The sequence below is a fragment of the Neopsephotus bourkii genome, unplaced genomic scaffold (genome assembly GCF_033783945.1).
Source record: "Neopsephotus bourkii isolate Nb327-2 ecotype Australia unplaced genomic scaffold, CSIRO-AGI_Nbou_v1 NB_1021, whole genome shotgun sequence".
Classification (NCBI taxonomy): domain Eukaryota; kingdom Metazoa; phylum Chordata; class Aves; order Psittaciformes; family Psittacidae; genus Neopsephotus; species Neopsephotus bourkii.
In genome coordinates, this window is record NW_026901510.1 from 21,602 (window position 1) to 41,028 (window position 19,427).

General features: G+C 36.8%; 2 protein-coding genes across 2 annotated transcripts in view; both read left to right on the forward strand.

Annotated features, from left to right (window-relative positions):
* LOC133215974 (synembryn-A-like) overlaps positions 1-19,427 on the forward strand; it is a 305,748-nt gene that overhangs the window by 20,421 nt on the left and 265,900 nt on the right. The window lies entirely within an intron of this gene.
* LOC133215970 (WD repeat-containing protein 70-like) overlaps positions 1-19,427 on the forward strand; it is a 30,886-nt gene that overhangs the window by 10,193 nt on the left and 1,266 nt on the right. Inside the window, exons 3-6 of the mRNA XM_061360347.1 lie at positions 7,449-7,549; positions 8,998-9,077; positions 11,991-12,107; positions 12,401-12,563. Coding sequence (XP_061216331.1) covers positions 7,449-7,549; positions 8,998-9,077; positions 11,991-12,107; positions 12,401-12,563 — 461 coding nt within the window. The remainder of the gene's footprint in view (positions 1-7,448; positions 7,550-8,997; positions 9,078-11,990; positions 12,108-12,400; positions 12,564-19,427) is intronic.

The window sequence follows — 19,427 nt, forward strand, 5'->3', positions numbered from 1 at the left end:
CTTTTCTAATCAACAGAGAAAAATAAACACATCCAGACTGATTTTATCTTATCCTAAAATATGTATCTAAAATAGGTTAGATGAAGACAACTGTAAAATTCTTGCTTCTCTCTGTTAGCTATAAAGGGAGGTGAAAGTTTGTAGGCCTTTGAAGAGTAGACCTGTAAAGACTAGAGTTGTAGACATTGGAAGTTGTGTGAGGTAAGTTCCACCTAATACCTTCCCTCCAGTGGTGTTTGTTCTGTCTTGCTAAAGCACTAGGATGTTTCAGGTCTTGTGCTCTGGCCTTGTAGGAGACAATGGATTAATTCTACACTCATTTCTATTGATTTAAGGATTTTAACTGTAGGCAGTTTACAGAAGAGCCTGACACTCAATGAAGATCTTGTGCTAACTAGGAGTGAAGCTTATATTCTCTTACTTGCACCTGATTTACAAACATAACTGTCAAAACATCAGCAACTTCACCTTAAGATTATAGAATCTTAACTAAATTTTAACAAACCTTTCGGGGGGGGGTTGGGGTTTGGTTGGGTTTCTTTGTTTCTTTCTTTGTTTGTTTTTGTGGGGTTTTTCTGTTTGTTGGCTTGCTTTGTTTGTTTTGTTTTGTTTTTAATTGGTTGAAAAATCACATGAAGGAAACTTTCAAACCCCAGGAGCTCTTGCTGCAACAGTTAGGGGTGTGTCAAAGCCTAGGATTAGTATATTTTCTTTCCATTTTCAATATTTATCTGAAATTAGTTTTGGATTTTGTTTTGGTTTTTTTTTTTCCAGTTGTAATTTGCCAGGAAATCACTTTTCCCAGTTTGCAAGTGAGATTTTGGTTGTACACTCACCACAGAGATAGTACAGATAGTAGCTGTATGTCAGCATCATTCACTAGAGATTTCCACTCTCTCAGGGTAGTTTTCTGCAGGTGTGGAAGTATAGTTGCATCTTGTCCATTTAGCAGCTTTGCTTGTCTTTTCATTTTAACAGTTTTTGCTGATAGTCATGAAAGTGGAGATTAATTTAGTGAACTTAGCCTACAAGTCTGATACCTGCAGATGCCAGGGTTGATTATTCAGTTGTTTTGGAGCAAATGTAGAAGCAGTCTGAAAATGAGAATTACCAGGGAAGAATAAATGGCTGTATGTGAAGGAAAATGAAAATTTAAAAGGTTTATTCAAACAGTGCATAACTGATACAGAAGCATGGCAGGAGGAGCTTTACTAATGTACTTGAAAAAGCCGATACATTATCATTTATTATCTGAAAAGACACTTTATATGAAGTGTTCATTTTAGAAGACAAATGCATGGTGTATAAACTTAAAACTTAACTGTCTTTAGGGAGAAGGGGTTGTTTCCAAAGAAAACAGTGTCTGATAGAGAAGCAGAAAGAATCCCTGAAGGAGGGAAAAGAAATTAAAACATCATTGTAAAATACGGCCCATCTAATTTGCTTTTCATTTTGCAGTAGCAAAGAAAGAATATAGCCTCATTGACCTAAGTGCTTCATAAGTGTATGCCTATTTATGTCAAAAAATATCCTTTTTTTTTTTTTTTTGTGAAACTTAATATCATGCCAATCTTGCAGCAAATTCTGATGTTGGTAATCAGTATATTCAGGCACATATATGTGCCTGTTTAATGAGGTTTTGCAAGCTACAAAAGATTGGCTATTATCTTGGGGTTTTGATACATATAAAGGTAGTTACATTTTGCTGGGTATCAGTCAAAATTTCAACTGAAATGCAAAATCTAAGAAGTCAGTACTTTAATACAGCTTCAGCTTACAGACATGTAAAATGTTAGGAATACAAGAAGACAGCAGTGGAGGGAAACGTTATTTTCCGTAGCTCTCTTGCAGCAGGGTGAAAGAGGATAGAGATGAATATATGCTTTTGAGAGACATTCTTTATATACACTCTCCTTATTTTGCTACGTAAGGGGCAGCTTACATTTTAGTAGATTCAAAAGATATTCATGAGTTTAAGTGACTGCTTAGGCTCTAGTATGAAAAATATTTTAGGGCTAAGAATTAAGATTTGTGTAGTATGTAGGAACCAGGTAAGCTTGCTATATTTGCTTTGGGTTTTTTCTTAATGATGCATCCACTCTGAAGCTTCTCACAACCCCCATAATCTCTGCCAGTCCCTGTTCCCAATGTGAAACTTCTAACCCTTTCTAGTTGATCTTACTAGAATTTGTTAACTTTTCCTACTCTTTGTGCCTCCAACCTGTACTCATACCCCTGAGATACTTCTTTCTATCCTGGACAAACTCTATACATGCTGTAAGGCAGAATGCTTTTACTTGAAGCATGGACTAGGGAGCTGAATTTTGTCTTTGCTGCTGCAGTCTTGAAACATCTTTATAAGCAAAGATCCATGAGAATTCTTTCAATCCTTGACATCAGTTTCATGACCTTACCCAGCTTCGTGGTTTCATCTTAGGGGTAAATTTTCCATTCGTATGCCACAAATCATTTTAATCTTTTCTTGCTGACCTTGTAAAATACCCTCTCCATATTGTTTACTTCTGCTGGGGAGTTACCAAAGTGCTCTGGACAGTTTCAGTTGAGATAATTAGCTTTTGCTTGCTGAGAAATCTGCTTTGGTTATTCTTCACTTTGCCTGCTAAACACAGGAGTATATTTCTAGGCCAGAATAAATGTCCCATTCCGTGTAGCAGAAAACTATGTTTCAGGCTTCAGGTTCTCATTTAGAGGCACTGCTCTTAAATCCCATCAAAACACTGTTAATGTACATAGTGCCAGCAAAACCATGTGTGTAGTCACCTAGTCATCTAAGCCAGGCAAAGAATAAACTAACAGAAAAATTATTTGGTGTAGTTTATTGTTTATCTGCAGCAACAGCTCTACTTCATATGATACAAAGGGAAACACAAGGTGAGAACAGACTGTTAAGGGTGAGACTATTTATGAATCACCCCAGAATTTCACATGAGCTGGGACTGCATGTGTCAGAAGAAATGCAGGTGGAATAGCACACAAGGGAATAGCAATATCATCACTTTCACCTGCCACCTTTCTATGTATTTGAGTTTTATGGTTTAAGATTACCACATATTATTAAACTTTTAAGTCACTATAGGTAAAACTTTATAAATCTGGAGTTTATTTTAAAAGAACTGGGAGTCTGAAGTAAGTATAGTGCTTAGTTTAAAAATAATGTAAAAATTAGGTATAGTTCAGATAATACATGGTTTGTTTTAACCATACTATAGAAACTTCAGGAAAAGATATGGCAAGAACGGTCAGTAATCTGTTCTTATTTCATTAGGCAGTTGTTTAAGATGATAAACATTCTCATCCAGATTGCAAAAACAATGTCTTTAAAATAATGTTTTAATTGACTTTCAGTTTAAGTAGCATTACAAGACAATTTGTTACCTGAAAATAACTACAAGGGCCTACTATCAATAACATCCACTGAATCTGTTGTAGCCTCTTCCACAGTGTCAGTGAAGAAGGTGAATTTGGAGTGGTTTTCTTTCTGTTAACATTTTTAATATTTTCCTTGCTTGACTTCACAAAAATATTTTCAGAATCTTTACCAGTATTTCCCAACACAGACTACTGTATTCATATATGCAACAGACGGATGCAAAAGGCTATTCAGATTAGTCTAATTTGAAGAACTTAATGCTTTTGCATCTAAGTGCCATACTTTCAGATCTTACAGAGCTGGCTTCATTAGTTCCATGGATAAATTATTTTCAGGATTATATTACAGGCTTCCAGGATTTCGTGCTCAAAAGATGTACTGTCCAAAACATCCAGGCATTATAGAAATCTTTATTTTAAATATTGAAGGAGTTGATTTGATGATACATTATGCGTTCTATCATTCTTATTTCTTATACTATATTATTTTTCATTTGCAAAGTTGATAGATGACATGGAAACTTCAGGCTTTCAGAATCTACATAACTTGTCTTGTTTCAGTTTTATTTTATAAGAAACAGGTAAAATCCTTCTGTGTGATTGTTTGAATATAGAATTAATTAACTGATTTTTTTTTTTGTTCTGGTGTTTATATTTTCTGAATGTTGAAGCTGGCATTCACAGGATTTCCACGCAGTCAGTACTTAACACTTGGTCAAGTCTTTTGTGCTTGGCTTCCATAAAGCAATGTCAAGCAGTTTTATTCCTATGTCTTTTACTTTTCTTGCCAAGCATGGAACCACCTTGGAAAGTGGAGTGAGAGCTTGCAGTTTGCTTTTACCTGCTGAGGTTATTGCTCTAACTCCTGTCTCGAGGGCAGTTAAAATTGAAGTACACCTTGTTTGTGTAGGGTTCCATTGCAGGGCACAATCTTAAAATGAAACAAGGTATTCTTAAAAAGTTACTGTGGAACGGCAAATTCCCTTTCTACCTCAGAGAAATAGGAAGTGGCAGTAGGAAGCCCATAGCCATTTGCATCAGGCAAAAGAGTGTTGCCAGCAGGTTGAGGGAGGCTGTTATTCCACTCTACACAGCAGGCACAACACTCATTACAGGAACATCCACTTAAACAAAAGAAAATGGTTTGAGGTTTGATAATTTTTATGGTGGAGGTGGTCATACATTGAGACAGGCTGCCCAGAGATGCTGTTAAGAGTCTCCATTCGTAGAAATACTCAAAACCAGATTTAATGTCGAGAGCTACTTGTTGGCCATTCTTAGAGCGTGGGGGGTTGAATTAGATGATCTCTAGAGCTCTCTTCCACTTGCAGTCATTCTGTAATTGTGTACAGTGCAGTATCAGTAGGTGGGTATCTACCTATGTACATAAGTAGTCAAAGCCAGGAATACACTTTTCCTGCTATTAGCACACTTGTTTGCCTGGAGAACTGGGAGGTAGGACCTTCTTTGAGCTGGAATTTGATGATTAGCATTTCCAGTGATAAAGGTGTCTATGGGAGTTATTTTAACTGAACAGTAGGGAGGTTAGAGGCATCAAAGGCTAAATGCTCTTTATGAAGTAACTATTTTTTGTATGATAAAGAATCCCATTTCCCCTCATTTTCAGTATTAAGACCTAGTCCACAGTCATCACTTTGTTGTGTAGATATTTAAAATTTTTACTTCTTTAGATTTATATCATTGGAGAAGACAATCAGGATCTAGTTTAGGAATTTTGGTCTTTTTAAAGTATTGGTATTAAAAAGACCAAAAGTATTTTGTTCTTTTTAAGGTATTGCCCATTTCTAACAATCTGAAAATCTATATAAGTATTTTTTATTTTTTCTCATGAAGTAGTGTCTATGCCAGTGGATTAATAAAATTACTTGCATGTTCAGAGCTTGTATTTATTTAGTTTTTAACAAGTTATATTTTGGGGACATTTTACAGTTTGAGAAGATTTATTGGTCTGTGTTTAATGGCAGTTATTTTGCCTGCTTTGGAGCATGTACCATGGGTGGTTTTAAGTGTGCTGTGCATGTTTGACAAGTTAGAAATTTAGCAATCCCCAACAGTGCTGAGCCACACTGTCTCAGACTTTGTTTTTGTTGGCTGGTATCCAGTACCATGCTATAAGATACATTTACTTAACAGTAGAGAGTGGAGAACCACATGAACGACAAAGTTTAAAAAGGCTGGTGAAAAACATGCAATAAATATTAATAGAAGGCCACCCACCTCTGACCTTCAATGCTTATTAGCTTTGTGTGTTTGAAGTTACTGTAGCATTTTCAGCATTCAGTAACAGTATGTAAGAATGTCTTATTTAAATCAAACAACTTATTAGCAACTCTGTATTGATTATTTTGATTGCTTGTGGCAAGGCTTATGGAATAATAAGAGAATTCTACTTTGTATCTTGTAATAGATTGTTGTTCTTTAGTTATAATAAGGAAACCAGATTCATTTGTACCTGTAAGCACGTGGAAATGTATAATACTGTATGTACATCTATGTCGAAAGAGAATGTTTTGCAGAAAAACCATTGTAAGAAATGGTCAGTTAATTCATGTAAACTCAATTCATTCAATTTTTCTTCTTAAAACAAGAACACAAAGCAGAAAAATAGCTAAGAGGAGTCTTCCATCATCTTGTAGTAAAATGAATCTCTGATTCATGATGGCTGAATGGGCGTTAGAATTTTTTCAATATTTTTAAAACTCTTGTTTCTCATAACATTAAAAAAAATGGGGATCTGAACCAAAGCAAAAATAGTATGGAACATGAAATGGGAAGTGATTCAGGAGTCACGAGAGCTGATAGGTAACCATGCGTTTTCAGATTAAATAGTTCTTATCTCCCAAGTCATAGGGCTGTATTACACTCCTAATTATATTTTAGCTGTGCTGTATTTCTCTTAAGACATTAGTGGTTCCCATTCTGTGAATTTCATGTGCTGTATTATGTTAAAAATTAAAGCATATAGGTAGATAACTGATAGTTGGTTGAATACTGATTTATTAATTCACTTTGGGAAGAATCTATTCCTGACTTTTGAGAAAAGAGAAGTAGTTAGCTTAGGGGAAATATAGGGCTAAAAATGAGCATTTTTTTTGTGAAATACTAACAGAATGATGTATCCTGCTAACTCTGAATACATTTATTGCATGAGAAATACAGACACTATTAAGACCAGTGTTAAGTCTTGGACAATATCACTGTAAAAAATTATTGTCTCTCAAAACCAGACACTTTTCTTCCCCTGATTAGTCAGAGGCACATACAGGTTTTGTGTTTGTGTTGGGATGTGTTGCCCTTCATGCCAGCTTCCTTGGTGTTCCTGAGTCAGAAGATCGACTCTTACAGAGTTCCTGTGCTGGTGTGCTGAATCAGACTGAATACACTAATCACATGGAGATTAAAGTCACATGGAGAACCACACTCTGTGTGTAAAAGAACAATTCTCTTAATGTCTGAAAATTAGTTTCTCTGCTGACCAGAAGTGTGACAGAGCTGTGAGACATTGGCTTCAATTACCCAGTTTTTCTGGGCGTTGTGGGGAAGAAAGAATCAAGAGTGAAAATCAGCTGTGCTTCCATTTCTTTAGTCAGCAAATGAAAGGTCAGCACTGTGTGAGAAGTGAAAAACCTAAATTAAAGAACAGGGTGGAAGGACTAAGAATTAAGAATGAAAATGCAAAAGGCATGAAGGCCTGTATTGCTGTATCTGAAGCACTTTATTGTTCTCCTTGCTGTCATTATTCGAATTCCCCTTTAACTTTCCATTTTAATTATGCTCACTAAGACCCTGGAGCAGTTAGTCTATGGAAAACACTGTCGCACTGCCACCAATTTGTGCTTTCTGCCTACATCCATGTGTTGTCACTCCTTTTATGTTGTTCTCAAGAGGAACTCCTATTCATTCACATATTCGTATATTCATTCATGTTCTTAAGCATGTTCCTGCTACAGTGTGACCTTGATCCACTATTTGACAATAGGAATGTTAATTCTAAGATCTAGATCAATGACCACCTATCAATATGTTGTTTATTACAGAGTGTTGTGCGTAGCCTTTGGCATCCTAAGCTGAACCAGATCATGGTTGGTACAGGAAATGGTTTGGCCAAAGTCTACTATGATCCTGTCAAAAGCCAGAGGTATGTAATCATGATTAATGACTAAGAACATTATTTTTTTCCTTAAATTTAGCATGATTCTGTGGTTCTTTGGTTATACTAATAAATGAGAAAAAACATTTTAGTAGCATTTGTTTTGCAGAGTTTTTTCAGTCTTACTTATTTAGTAAGAGTAGAAAGAAATAAAACACAAGAAACCAGTTTGTTTCTGAAAAACAGCACATTTGCATCTGAGCTTTTCCTAGTGCAGTATGCTTGCTGTCTGTTCCACCTGAACTTACATATGCTTTCAGTTTTCTGTTGCATGAAATCTGCAGTAAAAAGAACAGAACTTTCATCCAGTCTTTTGGAGGTTGCTGATGTGTTATTGAAAGGAAATTTGTTTAATTTAGTCATATTTTTTATGAGACTGTGTTTTGGGGTTGGGTTTGGTGGTTTTGTTTTTTTTTCTCCAGAAGTAAAAATCATTAAACTTGTGTCTGTGATGTAATACTGGAAGAAACCAACTTGAGAGGGTGCAAACCAAGGAAGCATATTTGCATCTTTCTGCTGATCTTCTCCCCTACCTGCACCTATCCTGTGGCTTCTGCCTGTATATCTAATGGAAAGGTGGTAGTGATTCATCAGACATGACTTCTCAGCCTGGAATGAAAAAAAGAGGGACTTACTAGTCTATAAATACTTCTTTTTCAATTAATTTACTATCTGGATTGGCTAGTTAACTTCGGCATGCTTGCTTCCTGTCAGCTGGGGGGAAATGTACACTTCATCAATACTGAATGGTATAATGTTCTGCCCATATATGCACTCATTTTTGTTTCAGTGACATCCAAAAACATACTGTGTCCAGATGCTTACTGTGACACTTGAAGGTGAAGGTAAATTCTGGTTTACAAGATGTTTTATTTTTCTGATCTTTGTCAATTTGGAGGACAAGAGAGTTCACCCTTGTTTGGACCCCTCTTCAGAGGGTAGCCTGCATTTCCTAGGCACAGACCACAAGAGTCCTGGCTCAGTTTTGTGTCCAGTTTGTTTCCTGGTACTTGCTATGAGGAGGAAAACACCACCAGTTTAAATCAGTCTGCACCAGCCAGGCTTATGCAGTTTCTTCTAGCTGCAGTGTTACAGACACTTCTAGTTAGATAAGTGCTGCCTCTGCAGCTTAGGAAGAGTAGTAGGAGCAAATCATTGCTGATGTTGGGAGAGAAGCATTTTCATTGTGCATTCTGCAAGCGGTGTGGACGAATGAAGTGTGAAATGAATCTTCCACCCTTGTTTCCGCATGTCATATAAACTGCTCTGTAACAGAATCAGTAATCTCTGTCCTCCACATGTGCATGGACAGGCAATGATACATACATTTATGAATATTTAAAATGCTGTATAACTTTGTTGAGGCTTTTTTGAATAAAAACCTGTTTCTGTTTGACATAAACAGACCAACTGAACTTCTGTGTCTTTCCTCCTAGGGGAGCAAAATTATGTGTGGTCAAAACAAAACGAAAAGAGAGACCAGCAGAGACTCTTACACAGGATTACATTATAACACGTAAGGGATTTAAGTATATCTTTATAGGAGCCTCCTTAGTTCTTAGGTTTGAAATTATTTGGAGATCATACAGCTTTATATTTTCCCCTCTAAAAAAGTTGCAGCTTTTCATCAAGTGTTGCTCAGTGGTGTGAGATGTTAGTGCTTTGTGCAAATTTTTTTTCTAGCCTTGCACAATCAGAAATGTATATGTATCTTGTAGTCTCTGTAAAGTTATTAATAATGGCTGCTTTTTAGGTTCTGATGGCACCTGAAAGCCTTAAAAAAAAACCTGCCTTTACAAAACCACAAACCAAGAAAACTCCAGTATTTTGGATTTTTCCCAGATCTTCAGTTTTACATAACTGAATCAGTGATTGTAGATGGGTTTAGGAAGTGTTTTCCCATTTGGGAGCATTATCAGTACCAGCGACAAAATCAGAGACATTAGTGATAGGTCTTGGAAAAAATTTCAAGTGATTTTTCAAAATTTAGAATTTACCCAGATTAAGATTTAAACAGCTTAAATACCTCTGTATCCTCAAGGTTGTCATTGTATAAGGCCTTATGTTCATATTAAGAAATAGTTATCGTTGTTACTATAAAGTGTTTAGGGATCTGCCTTTTCCCAAGGGCGAATTTTCCAAAGGGATGAGGGGATCAACTGAGATTTTGCCCCTCACCGTTAACATTCCCCTGATGTAGTGTTTCCTCATGTGAAATGAGAAGAGTCACATAGTTGTGCTTTCCTGCTTCTCTTCATTGTCTTCCAGTTCCATGGTGTTTGGAACCACAGTGTTTTCCAGTAGTTTTGATACTGGAAATAGCTAAAACTGTTTCTGTAGAACAAGATAATTGTTTGGCAGCATAATAAACAAAAGAAAGTCTCAGTAGTCTTCTGAATTCCCATCTCAGGTATTTCCCAGCCACTGCTGTCTCTTGCTTGCCTCACTGCTGCAGATGTCCAGCTCCGATTTTTGGGTAGCAGTGGGTAAAGTAGTAGCTGGCAAAGAACAGGGATATTTCTCTCCCTTGGGTGCTCTTCTCAATCCATCCTTACTTACTACATCCTTGCCTGTATCAGCACATGGTCTACTATCTAAATACTTCGTGTGCATTTTGTTGTTAGTGTTTATAATGTAAAGAGCTTTTGTGATTAAAAAAAAACACCTTTCTGCTTAAAAGTTAATTGAAGTTGTGTATTCAGTAGCATTTATAAATGCCATTCAAAGATTTAGGTCCCAATTATACAAAGCTTCAGAATTTTGTTGTCGAGCTTTAGCTGTTTAAACAGTTTTTTCCACATCATTTTGAAACCTAAATAAGATACTTCCATATAAAGCAATGCACTATAAGGATTTGCTTTGCAAATGTTGAGCTTCGTTGCATACTTTGGAAACTGTTCAGAGATTAGATTTCTGTCGTTTAAGCTTACCAGTACAAATGGAAATAAATTAAGATCTTGGAAGGCCTTTTGAAAAGTGATCCAACCTTTTTTCCTTCTCATTTTTTTTGCCCTCCGCCTCAAACCCTTTCCCCCACCCTTCAGACTTCCAGCTGCACTTTAATTTTAGGATTGCCTGTAATGGCTATTTTTAATGTAGGAATGTTGTTTTTAGGGAAAAGGTGTTACTTTTAAAGCACACGAATATGAAGTTTGGGTTTCCCTTAAACAACTTTGACTCCACAAATAGCAGGGGCTTGGATCTCTTGAGTCAGATGCTGTATGTAAACCAGTCAAGCTTAGTGCTTTTCAGTAAATTGTCCCAGGCATTTTAGACGTCATGAAATCTGCAAAAATAAGGCCTAAACATTTATTTGCAATGAACTACTGCTTTGTCACCCGGTGGCGACTTCCCTCACACTAATAAATTGAGCAGGCTTCCAGAAACAAGCTCAAAAAATCAAACTGATAAGTCCCTAAATGCTTCCTCCTTCTCTTCCTTCTCTTCTTTCTCCTCCTTCTTTCTCCTCCTTCTTTCTCCTCCTTCTTTCTCCTCCTCCTTTCTCCTCCTTTCTCCTCCTTCTCCTCCTTCTCCTCCTTCTCCTCTTTTTTTTTTTCTTTTTTACTCAATATAGGGCTGGTTCTCCTCTTTTTTTTTTTTTTTTTTCTTTTTTACCCAACATAGGGCTGGTGCTTCTAAGTGCAAAATTTGTTGGGCTGAGTTTTGCCTTTGGGTTTTTTGACCCCAGTACAATTGCCTGCATTTTTGGAAACAGCAGCAGTCAGCATATCTGAATGTGAGAGCTAAACCTCACCATAAGAAAACTGCGTACCTGAACATGGTGTTTTTCTGTTGCTGTCAAATTGCCTGAGTGGACCAAAACAATTACTGAGATTAAGGATACTGATGACATTTTTTTGGAAATAGAAGTTTTAAATACTGATAATTTGGCTAAATTGTCTCAGTAATGGGTATTCTTCCAACCCTGCTTAATCTCATAATTTAAGAAAGAACATGATTATGACTTCATATGAAGAACCATTACCATTTAGATCATTGAGAAGATTTACTTCCCTCTTATGTTACAGATCTAAGAATGTATCTAGGGTTTTATACTGCTCTTAGAGTGTTAGAAGACTGGGAAGTTCAGAAAAGAGCAACCAGTTGGTCACAGTGCCAATGCTGGGAACTGAGTTAAGAATAAATTACATATACATAAACTCTGCAAACAGTATTTCATATGAAAGGCTCCTCCCTGAAGGAAGCCTGGAAATGTGACTGATTTCATCTTTGAAAAAAAATCAGCCAAAAGAAGCTCTCAGTATCCATCAATAAATCACTGCTTGGATACAGAAGAACTGTATCCAACTGGGCTGCTGCTTCTGCCACATTTTCCATTGAAAGGAAGAATCCCAGTCTTCGTCTTTGTAATTAAAACCTTATAAAGAAAATTGCTAACTTTCTTTTTCTCCAAATTGTGACCGTTCAGCCCATGCACTTCCGATGTTCCGTGAACCACGACAGCGAAGCACCAGGAAGCAGCTGGAGAAGGATAGGCTGGACCCCGTGAAGTCTCACAAACCTGAGCCTCCAGTAGCAGGACCAGGTAATCTAGGTGTAATCATTTCAGACTGTTGTATGCCAGAGGGACCATCATGTTGAGTCCTACACTTCACTACACTGTATACATTGTTTTTTGATTGGGGTGCTTGCCTGGAATAAATAAATAATCACAATGACTTATTTTGTGTGACATAATCAGTAAAACACTTATGTGAGTGTGGCATTAAATTAGATTCTTCCTACAGTGTTAAATAATGTCTTTGTATCAGGTCACTGTTATAGACGTTTATTTCTTAAATATTTATCTCTAAAATAGTCTTTTTTTTTTAACTGCAGGTCGTGGAGGGCGTGTTGGAACTCATGGTGGTACCTTGTCATCGTATATAGTCAAAAATATTGCACTGGATAAGACAGATGATAGCAACCCTCGAGAGGCTATTTTACGTCACGCAAAGGAAGCGGAGGAGAATCCATACTGGATTTCTCCGGCATATGCTAAGTAAGGATACAATTAAAAATGCAAGCAATATTTCTGGAGGCCAGTGGGAGTTTGGTAAAAATAGAAGACACACGTTTTTAATGGTATACTTTGCCTTTTTTGGATTGCTGCCATGATTATGTCAACTAAGAATATGCCATACTCTTTTTATGACAATAAGAGTTTGAAGAGCAGGTTAAATTGTTGAAATTTGACATTTCCATTTTTAGAATATACCTATCAATGCTAGAAAATTATTTTAAAGCTTTCTGAGCTGTTCAGAATTTAGAATCATCTCAGTGTCTGTAGTTGCAATATAACTTTTAGTCAAGTACTGTCCTTTTGACAGACTGGGATGGTAAGTTTTCTAATATGCCCTTTAGTTCTGGCCAATCCTTAGGTTAAAACTTAAAAATGTTTACTTAATGTTATGACAGTATATTTTAGGTGATTTCTCAAATGTCATAAGTTTGTGAGGTTCTCCCTGCATATGGACCAGAGTACGTGTTTAAACGAAGTTGTTGTTAAAGGTATAGTAGTATTAAAAGTTGCACTGATAAAATTTCCTATCAGGACTTCAACTTAAGTGTTCAGTAGCTGTTACATAAATTAAAGAGCCTTATTGAGATTATGGTAATCTGGTTGGATATTGGTAATCCAACAGCTGGTAACGTAGTTTAAATGTATGTGCGAGTGTGGCATTTGCATTTGCATGTATGTGTGGATTTGCATGTATGTAGAAAGCAATTTGCAGATTGCTTTCTACGAAAGACTTCTTTTCTCCTAGAAATAAATACAATTCAAACCATTAAATATATTAATTCATCATAGCACTAAAATGAATAATAAATGAACTTCATACTAATGAACAGAGACTAGCACTTCAGAAATTACCAAAAAAATCATATTTTGCTATTGTTGTTTTTATCACACAAAATCTATGTAGTATAAGTAGTATTTTCAAAATGCATAAGGGAAAGGTTGTGAGGACCTGACATAGCCCGCACAGAACAGTCTGCCAATAACAAACTATTTTTTAATGTTTGCAGCCCAATGTTTTATCTGCTGGCTGTACATTCATTAGTAGTTTACTGCCTGTACTTTCTTCATTAGTATTTAGCTCTTTAGTGAAACAATCATTACCTCTTCAAAAACTTAATCATAGAATCATAGCTGTTTCTAGTGATGAAGCTTGTTTTCTGACCTGACCCACCTGTTCACAAAGTTAACCGAATAGCTGTTCCAAAGCAGCTTGAGAATGTCAGTGACTCATCCTGGCTTTGACTGGGTAATTAATAAGTGTGGCATACTGGTAATTAATAAGTATGCATTTGATGATGTACATCAAATCAGTGCATTATACAGAACCACGTTTTGTATCAAAGAAGAAATATTTGAAAGCCTGATTCTGTAACAGTTGTTGTAATGAATATGCTAAATATTGATCATTAATTATTTGATAGTGCATGTGTGATAGAGATAAAATTTACTTTGAATGTGTTGGTACCTTGTTTTGTTTGAGATGGGCAGCTATCCATCTTTAAAAGTAAATACAGTCACACATTCCATCAGGTAGATAGGTAACTCAGTACATTTTTGGCTTCGTAACTTCATTGATTGTGTGTCAAGTTTCATACCCGACACCTGCAATGTAGTAGACATGAAAGTTTTAAAACATAGCTCTATTACAGAAGGTTTATGGTGTTAGGTGGGCAGATCTCATTACAGTGTCTAGCTAAAGATGTAGCTGCAGGGGAAGAAGATAGCTGCCTGAGAAGTGGGAGGATCCAGGTCCAGGCTGCTATTAACTTACACACCAGACGGTGATACATATGTGGGGGGACTGGACTACAGCCAACAGCATGTTGCCTTGATGGTTTTGTAAGCTGATAAATCTCATGCCAGTGAAACTGCTATTATCCTTGCTTTACAAGCTTGATTTTAAGATGTAGTCTATGCAAAGAGCATTTTAAAATTATTATTCTTAGTATTGTTATTATTTAAGACACTGAATGCAAAAACTTCATTACTGTGGTATGTTTTTAATTTTCAGAAATATTTATTAATATTCAGTCTATAAATAGTTGTAGACCAATGGTAGTCATAGGTTTTAATAGCTACTTGCCCGCACACACAGCTGTGTTAATTATATCCTGTATCTGACTTTACCTGCCATGTATGTTTACCCTGTGTCTAAAGCATCTTGCAGATATTATGGATGCACATTTAATAAAATATGCAAATTACAAGTAATTGTTATAAATTATTGTTAATACTGAATTGTCAGAGTGTCCCTGATGGCCCTTTTAAAACCAGTAGTTCATAATAATGAGCAGTATACAAACTTAGGGAAGCTAGTTGCTTAGCTAAAGCATAAGATACACTGTAAAGTTAGGAAAGTTGATATTCGGATACACATTTAAATTGCATTCTGTCTTGAGACCTAGAAATCATACATCTAAGTTATTTTAATACTGTTCATTCTTTTCAGTACTTTGTTTCTCTGCTCTCATTTTTTCCACATTTCTTGTAGTAAATTTCCACTTAATGTACTATCCACTTGATGTATCTCTTGTTTGACAAGGCTTTTGGTTTTGTATTGCTTAATGCATGGTTATTCACCTACAGTTTTTCATTCTCCTTTTCAAGAAAATGTCTAAGAAAGCTGTAGGTAATTTTCTTCAGTGACGGTTATTACATAATTTTAAGTCTTCTTTGAGAAGACTAAGAAATGCTTTTTTTTTTTCAGTTGATCAGAGTTTTTGTAACTCTGTGATGACTGTGTTAGATTTTGGTCCCGATTCATACTGATTAGCTGTCTTTAACACTTTTTTTAATTGTATTTTCAGTTCAGTAATTCTTGTAAATAAATACCTGCAAGGGGGCTTTCAGTGTTAGTTTATACATTGTATGTAAAAATATTTCCTTGTTGGAGTTGAAGGTGCGTAATTTATTCTTGAAGCCAAATAGTCATTTTTGTTATCACTTGAAAATTTTTCAAGCTTGTTATTAGCCTGGCCTTTCTATTTCTTCTAAAATTTAAGCCAGAAAAGGAGGGGGAAGTACATAAAAGGCAAAAGGATGGTTAAAAAACAGATGCGGCTGAAAAGGATACTGAGGATTATAAGACGTGCATGCTGAATTAGGAGATGACATGTCACAGAAGTGCAGTGTGAATGAAGTTGTGAAAAAGATGTGACCAACACAGCAGAAAAGTCATAATGGGTGAGGATAAAGAAAAGATCTTGAGATTTTTCAGGAGAAGCTTTTTAGAGACCTTGGCAAGTGTCTCTAATGAATTTCAAATTCCAGTGGAGTGAAAGGAAAGGCAGGACAGATTGAAGATTTCAAGTAAAGAACTACAGGAAAAGAACTAGAGGCATCATTTGTAAATGTTTGAAAATTACATTCTTTGTGAGCTGTTTGTTTTAACACAGCTGTACAGATATACTATGACTTCAGATGTCCCTCTGAAGGAATTGCTAAGCGTTGTAGCTGAGGGCCTAATCAGGCCCAGATGTAGCTCTCTTCTGTACCATAGGGAAAATGAGGGTGAAGTTTTCCTTCCCACTAAGATAGACCAGAGTTCTTAGAAAATACCTTACTCTTCAGTGATGTTGTCCTTAATTTACTGTCTTATCACTGCTGCCTATCATGGGCAAAAGGGAATGAATGAAAGCAACAGCCTGTAGCTGTGCTGTGTTCACTGAACTTTTTCTCAATGGCAGTAGCAGTGTGTGAAGTGGTAGTCATGCACTGGCTCAAGTACCTTTAGTTGAAGAAGCAGGACTGAAGAGAATTTTTTGTAACAATGATTTTGTTGGCACATATTGGTATATTTAAGGTAAATCTGTTTTAAAAATTAGTAATTTTGAGACAAAGAGAACAGGCTAGTTGGTAGGGTAAGGAATATAAAGGGGTCTCATGCTGAAAATCTTCATTTTTGAGTCTGGAAGCAGCCTTTATGACATTATTGTGGTTTCTGAGCATGCTTGAAAGTCATGTTTTTTTCTTTATTCCAGTATAATATAAACACAAATTTCAAAAGTTATTGCAGCATGAGTCACATGCTGTGACATGCAGTTGTCTTCTCCAGCTGGTTTAGCTGTAGCAGTATTTTTTTTAGCTGCTAGTCTGTGAACCTCAGATGTCAATAAGCTACTTCTATTGGATCCCTGAAAAGTAACTAAGAAAAACAGCCCATAACCAGAGGGATTATGGTGACTCAAAAGCAGTCTGCATGGCCCCTGGAAATTTTCTAAAGGTCTGCATATCTGTATTTGTTGAGAAATGCCAAAATGAAGAGAAGCACTCAGTATGAGGAAATCATGTTAGGTTTTTTTTCCTAGTTTTGTTTGCAGCCTGTTAGTGTGACCCACAATGTGAGTGCATTTGTCAGTGCATTGAGATTGTTCAGGGACTTGCCTGGTCAAGTCTGAATATCCTCAGTGATGGAGATTTCACACCTCTCTGGGCAGCCTGTTCAGCAGCCAGCTTGGCATGCATAGTATGCTCTTGCTAAATCTATGCTGTCTGTTTCCTATCACCTTCTTGTCCTGCCTGTGATTGGAAATGCATTCGATGGGGATTGTTCCCATAGCCTTCCCAGTGACTTAGGTAGAATATCCTGTAGTTCCCCAAATCTTCTTTTGCCCTTCATAAAGACTGTGATATTTGCCTTTTCTAATCATTGAGAACCTCCCCCAGTCACCATGACTTTTCAAAGATGATAGAGTGCTCTTGCAATGACATTGAGTCACATGGCATTGAGGTACCAGCTGCCTTGGTACCTTTGGATCAATCTCATCTGATCTCATGGATTTGTGTATGTCTAATTAGCAACATACTCCCTGTCTCCATCTTCCTCTTCTGTTGATAATGTCTCACTCCCTCCCAAAGACTGCTGGTAGTATCAGGGTCCTCTGAGACATGAGGACTGACTTTATCAGGGAAAACTGAGCCAGAGAAAGCATAAAATATCTTGATCTTTTCCATATTCTACATCAGCAGGTTTCCTGCCCCATTGAGCACATTTTACTTAGCATTCCTTTGGCTGTCATTGTACCTGTTGAAGCCCATAGTGTTGCCTTTCAAATTTCTTCCTGGTTTCTAGTCCAGCTGAGATTTTACTTTCGTTACTCAGTTTCTGCATCTTCACTTAATGCGTCTGTTCCTCTTGGATAAGGTTGTCCCTGTGTCCTCTGTCTGTGTTTGTCCTTTTTTGGGGTTTATCTCAGACAGGAGATCCCTGTGTATCCATAATACACTTCTGCCAGGCTTCACTTTCTGCACATGGATGGAATGTTTTGGGGAGGTTGTCCTCAAAGATCAGCCAGCTCTCTTGGGCTCTTTGCCCTCTATGGCAGTGTCTGATGCAATCTGTCAACTGGATCCTTAACAAGCTGAAGTCAACCCCAAAGTCAAGGATAAATAAAATATAGAAAGTTGTTGGGGAAAAAAGAACAGTTTTCCCCATGAGTTATTTAGCCATCAAATAACAATATTTTGAAGTAGTAAACCTGTTCTAATAACTTTTGTATTAATCGTGCAGCAAACTGCTGCTATGCTAGTAATCTTTATTTCAGTTACTAAGCGGAACATTTTGTACTTAAATTAAATGATCACTGCTGATAATGCTAAAATGAAAACAGTGTTTTCTAAGCTTATGCCTTTAAAATGATCTGGCATACAAATCGCCCTAGGCTTCAGTTGCTGCTGTGTGGCTTGTGGAGGTGGAACAGTTTACATTTCAGCTGAGTTGATGATACAGCCATTTCATGTTAATGTTCAAAAACGAGATAGCAAGCATAGCTGATTTCCTCTGTATGTGTTTGCTTTAGCTGGTTACAGCTATGTGATGCTGCAGCTTCTTTCTTTTCACCTCCCACCCCTAGTGTTACTAGACTCTGTAATACTTACACTAGCTGAAGTCTGTAACAGTTCTCTGTGCCACACCTATCCTGGAAAATACAGGGATTCTGCTGCTTGTTTGACAAGTCATTCTCCTTAGGAAGTTCCTAACCAAAATTATAACAGTAGCAGGCTTTGTGGTCAAAATTTATATTTATGCATAATTAGTTGTGCTTTACTAATAAGCACCTTGATACTGACCTGATGTGATCCTATGTGGCATTTAGATACCTTTCATTTATTGTGATAAAATGAAGTTACACTGTTAAAGAGGGCTAAATGAACTTCCATCAATATGATGTGGAAAAAAGGGAAGAAGATTCCATACATTTCACCTCTTCAGCAGCTAACAAGATCCAGTATTTTTGCCAGTAAAGCCTTCATCCTGGGTATCTGTTTTGGATTGAGTGTTTTTAATCTTTGTTGTTGCTGTTGTTTTAACATCCTCCTTCAATTACTGGTGGCGTTTATGTAACTTTGTAATGAAATTTTGAAATCGGAAACTTTTTTTCAGTTTCACCTCTGCTTTCCATGGGATCAGAATGACTTACCTGACTTTCAGCAGCATGGGTCCTATCTGGGTGCAAGGTATGCTTAGGTGTAATGAGACGTACAGGCTGCACCCAGGGACCATGTGCCAATAGAGTCCTGCAGCAGGACTTTGTAGTGTCTTAGTATGCTCCTTACCTCCATGACAAGTTTGGAGGATGGCGGAGAAAACGGGCCAATAAAAAAATCTTTTGTATGAGGGAAGTTGCCTTTGACTAGTTCTGGTGACTTTAAATCTGTTTTGTGCCTGTATTTAACAAGCAGAGAATCCTGTACTTTAATAACTAATGGCTTGCGATTACTCTTCGAAGTCAATGGCAACACTGAATTATACCTATTTGTGTTAAGTAAGGCAGACACAATTTTGTTAAGGTTTGTGCCTTTTGTAGAGTCTGCCAAATAACAGTGGTTACAATAACAGTGCTT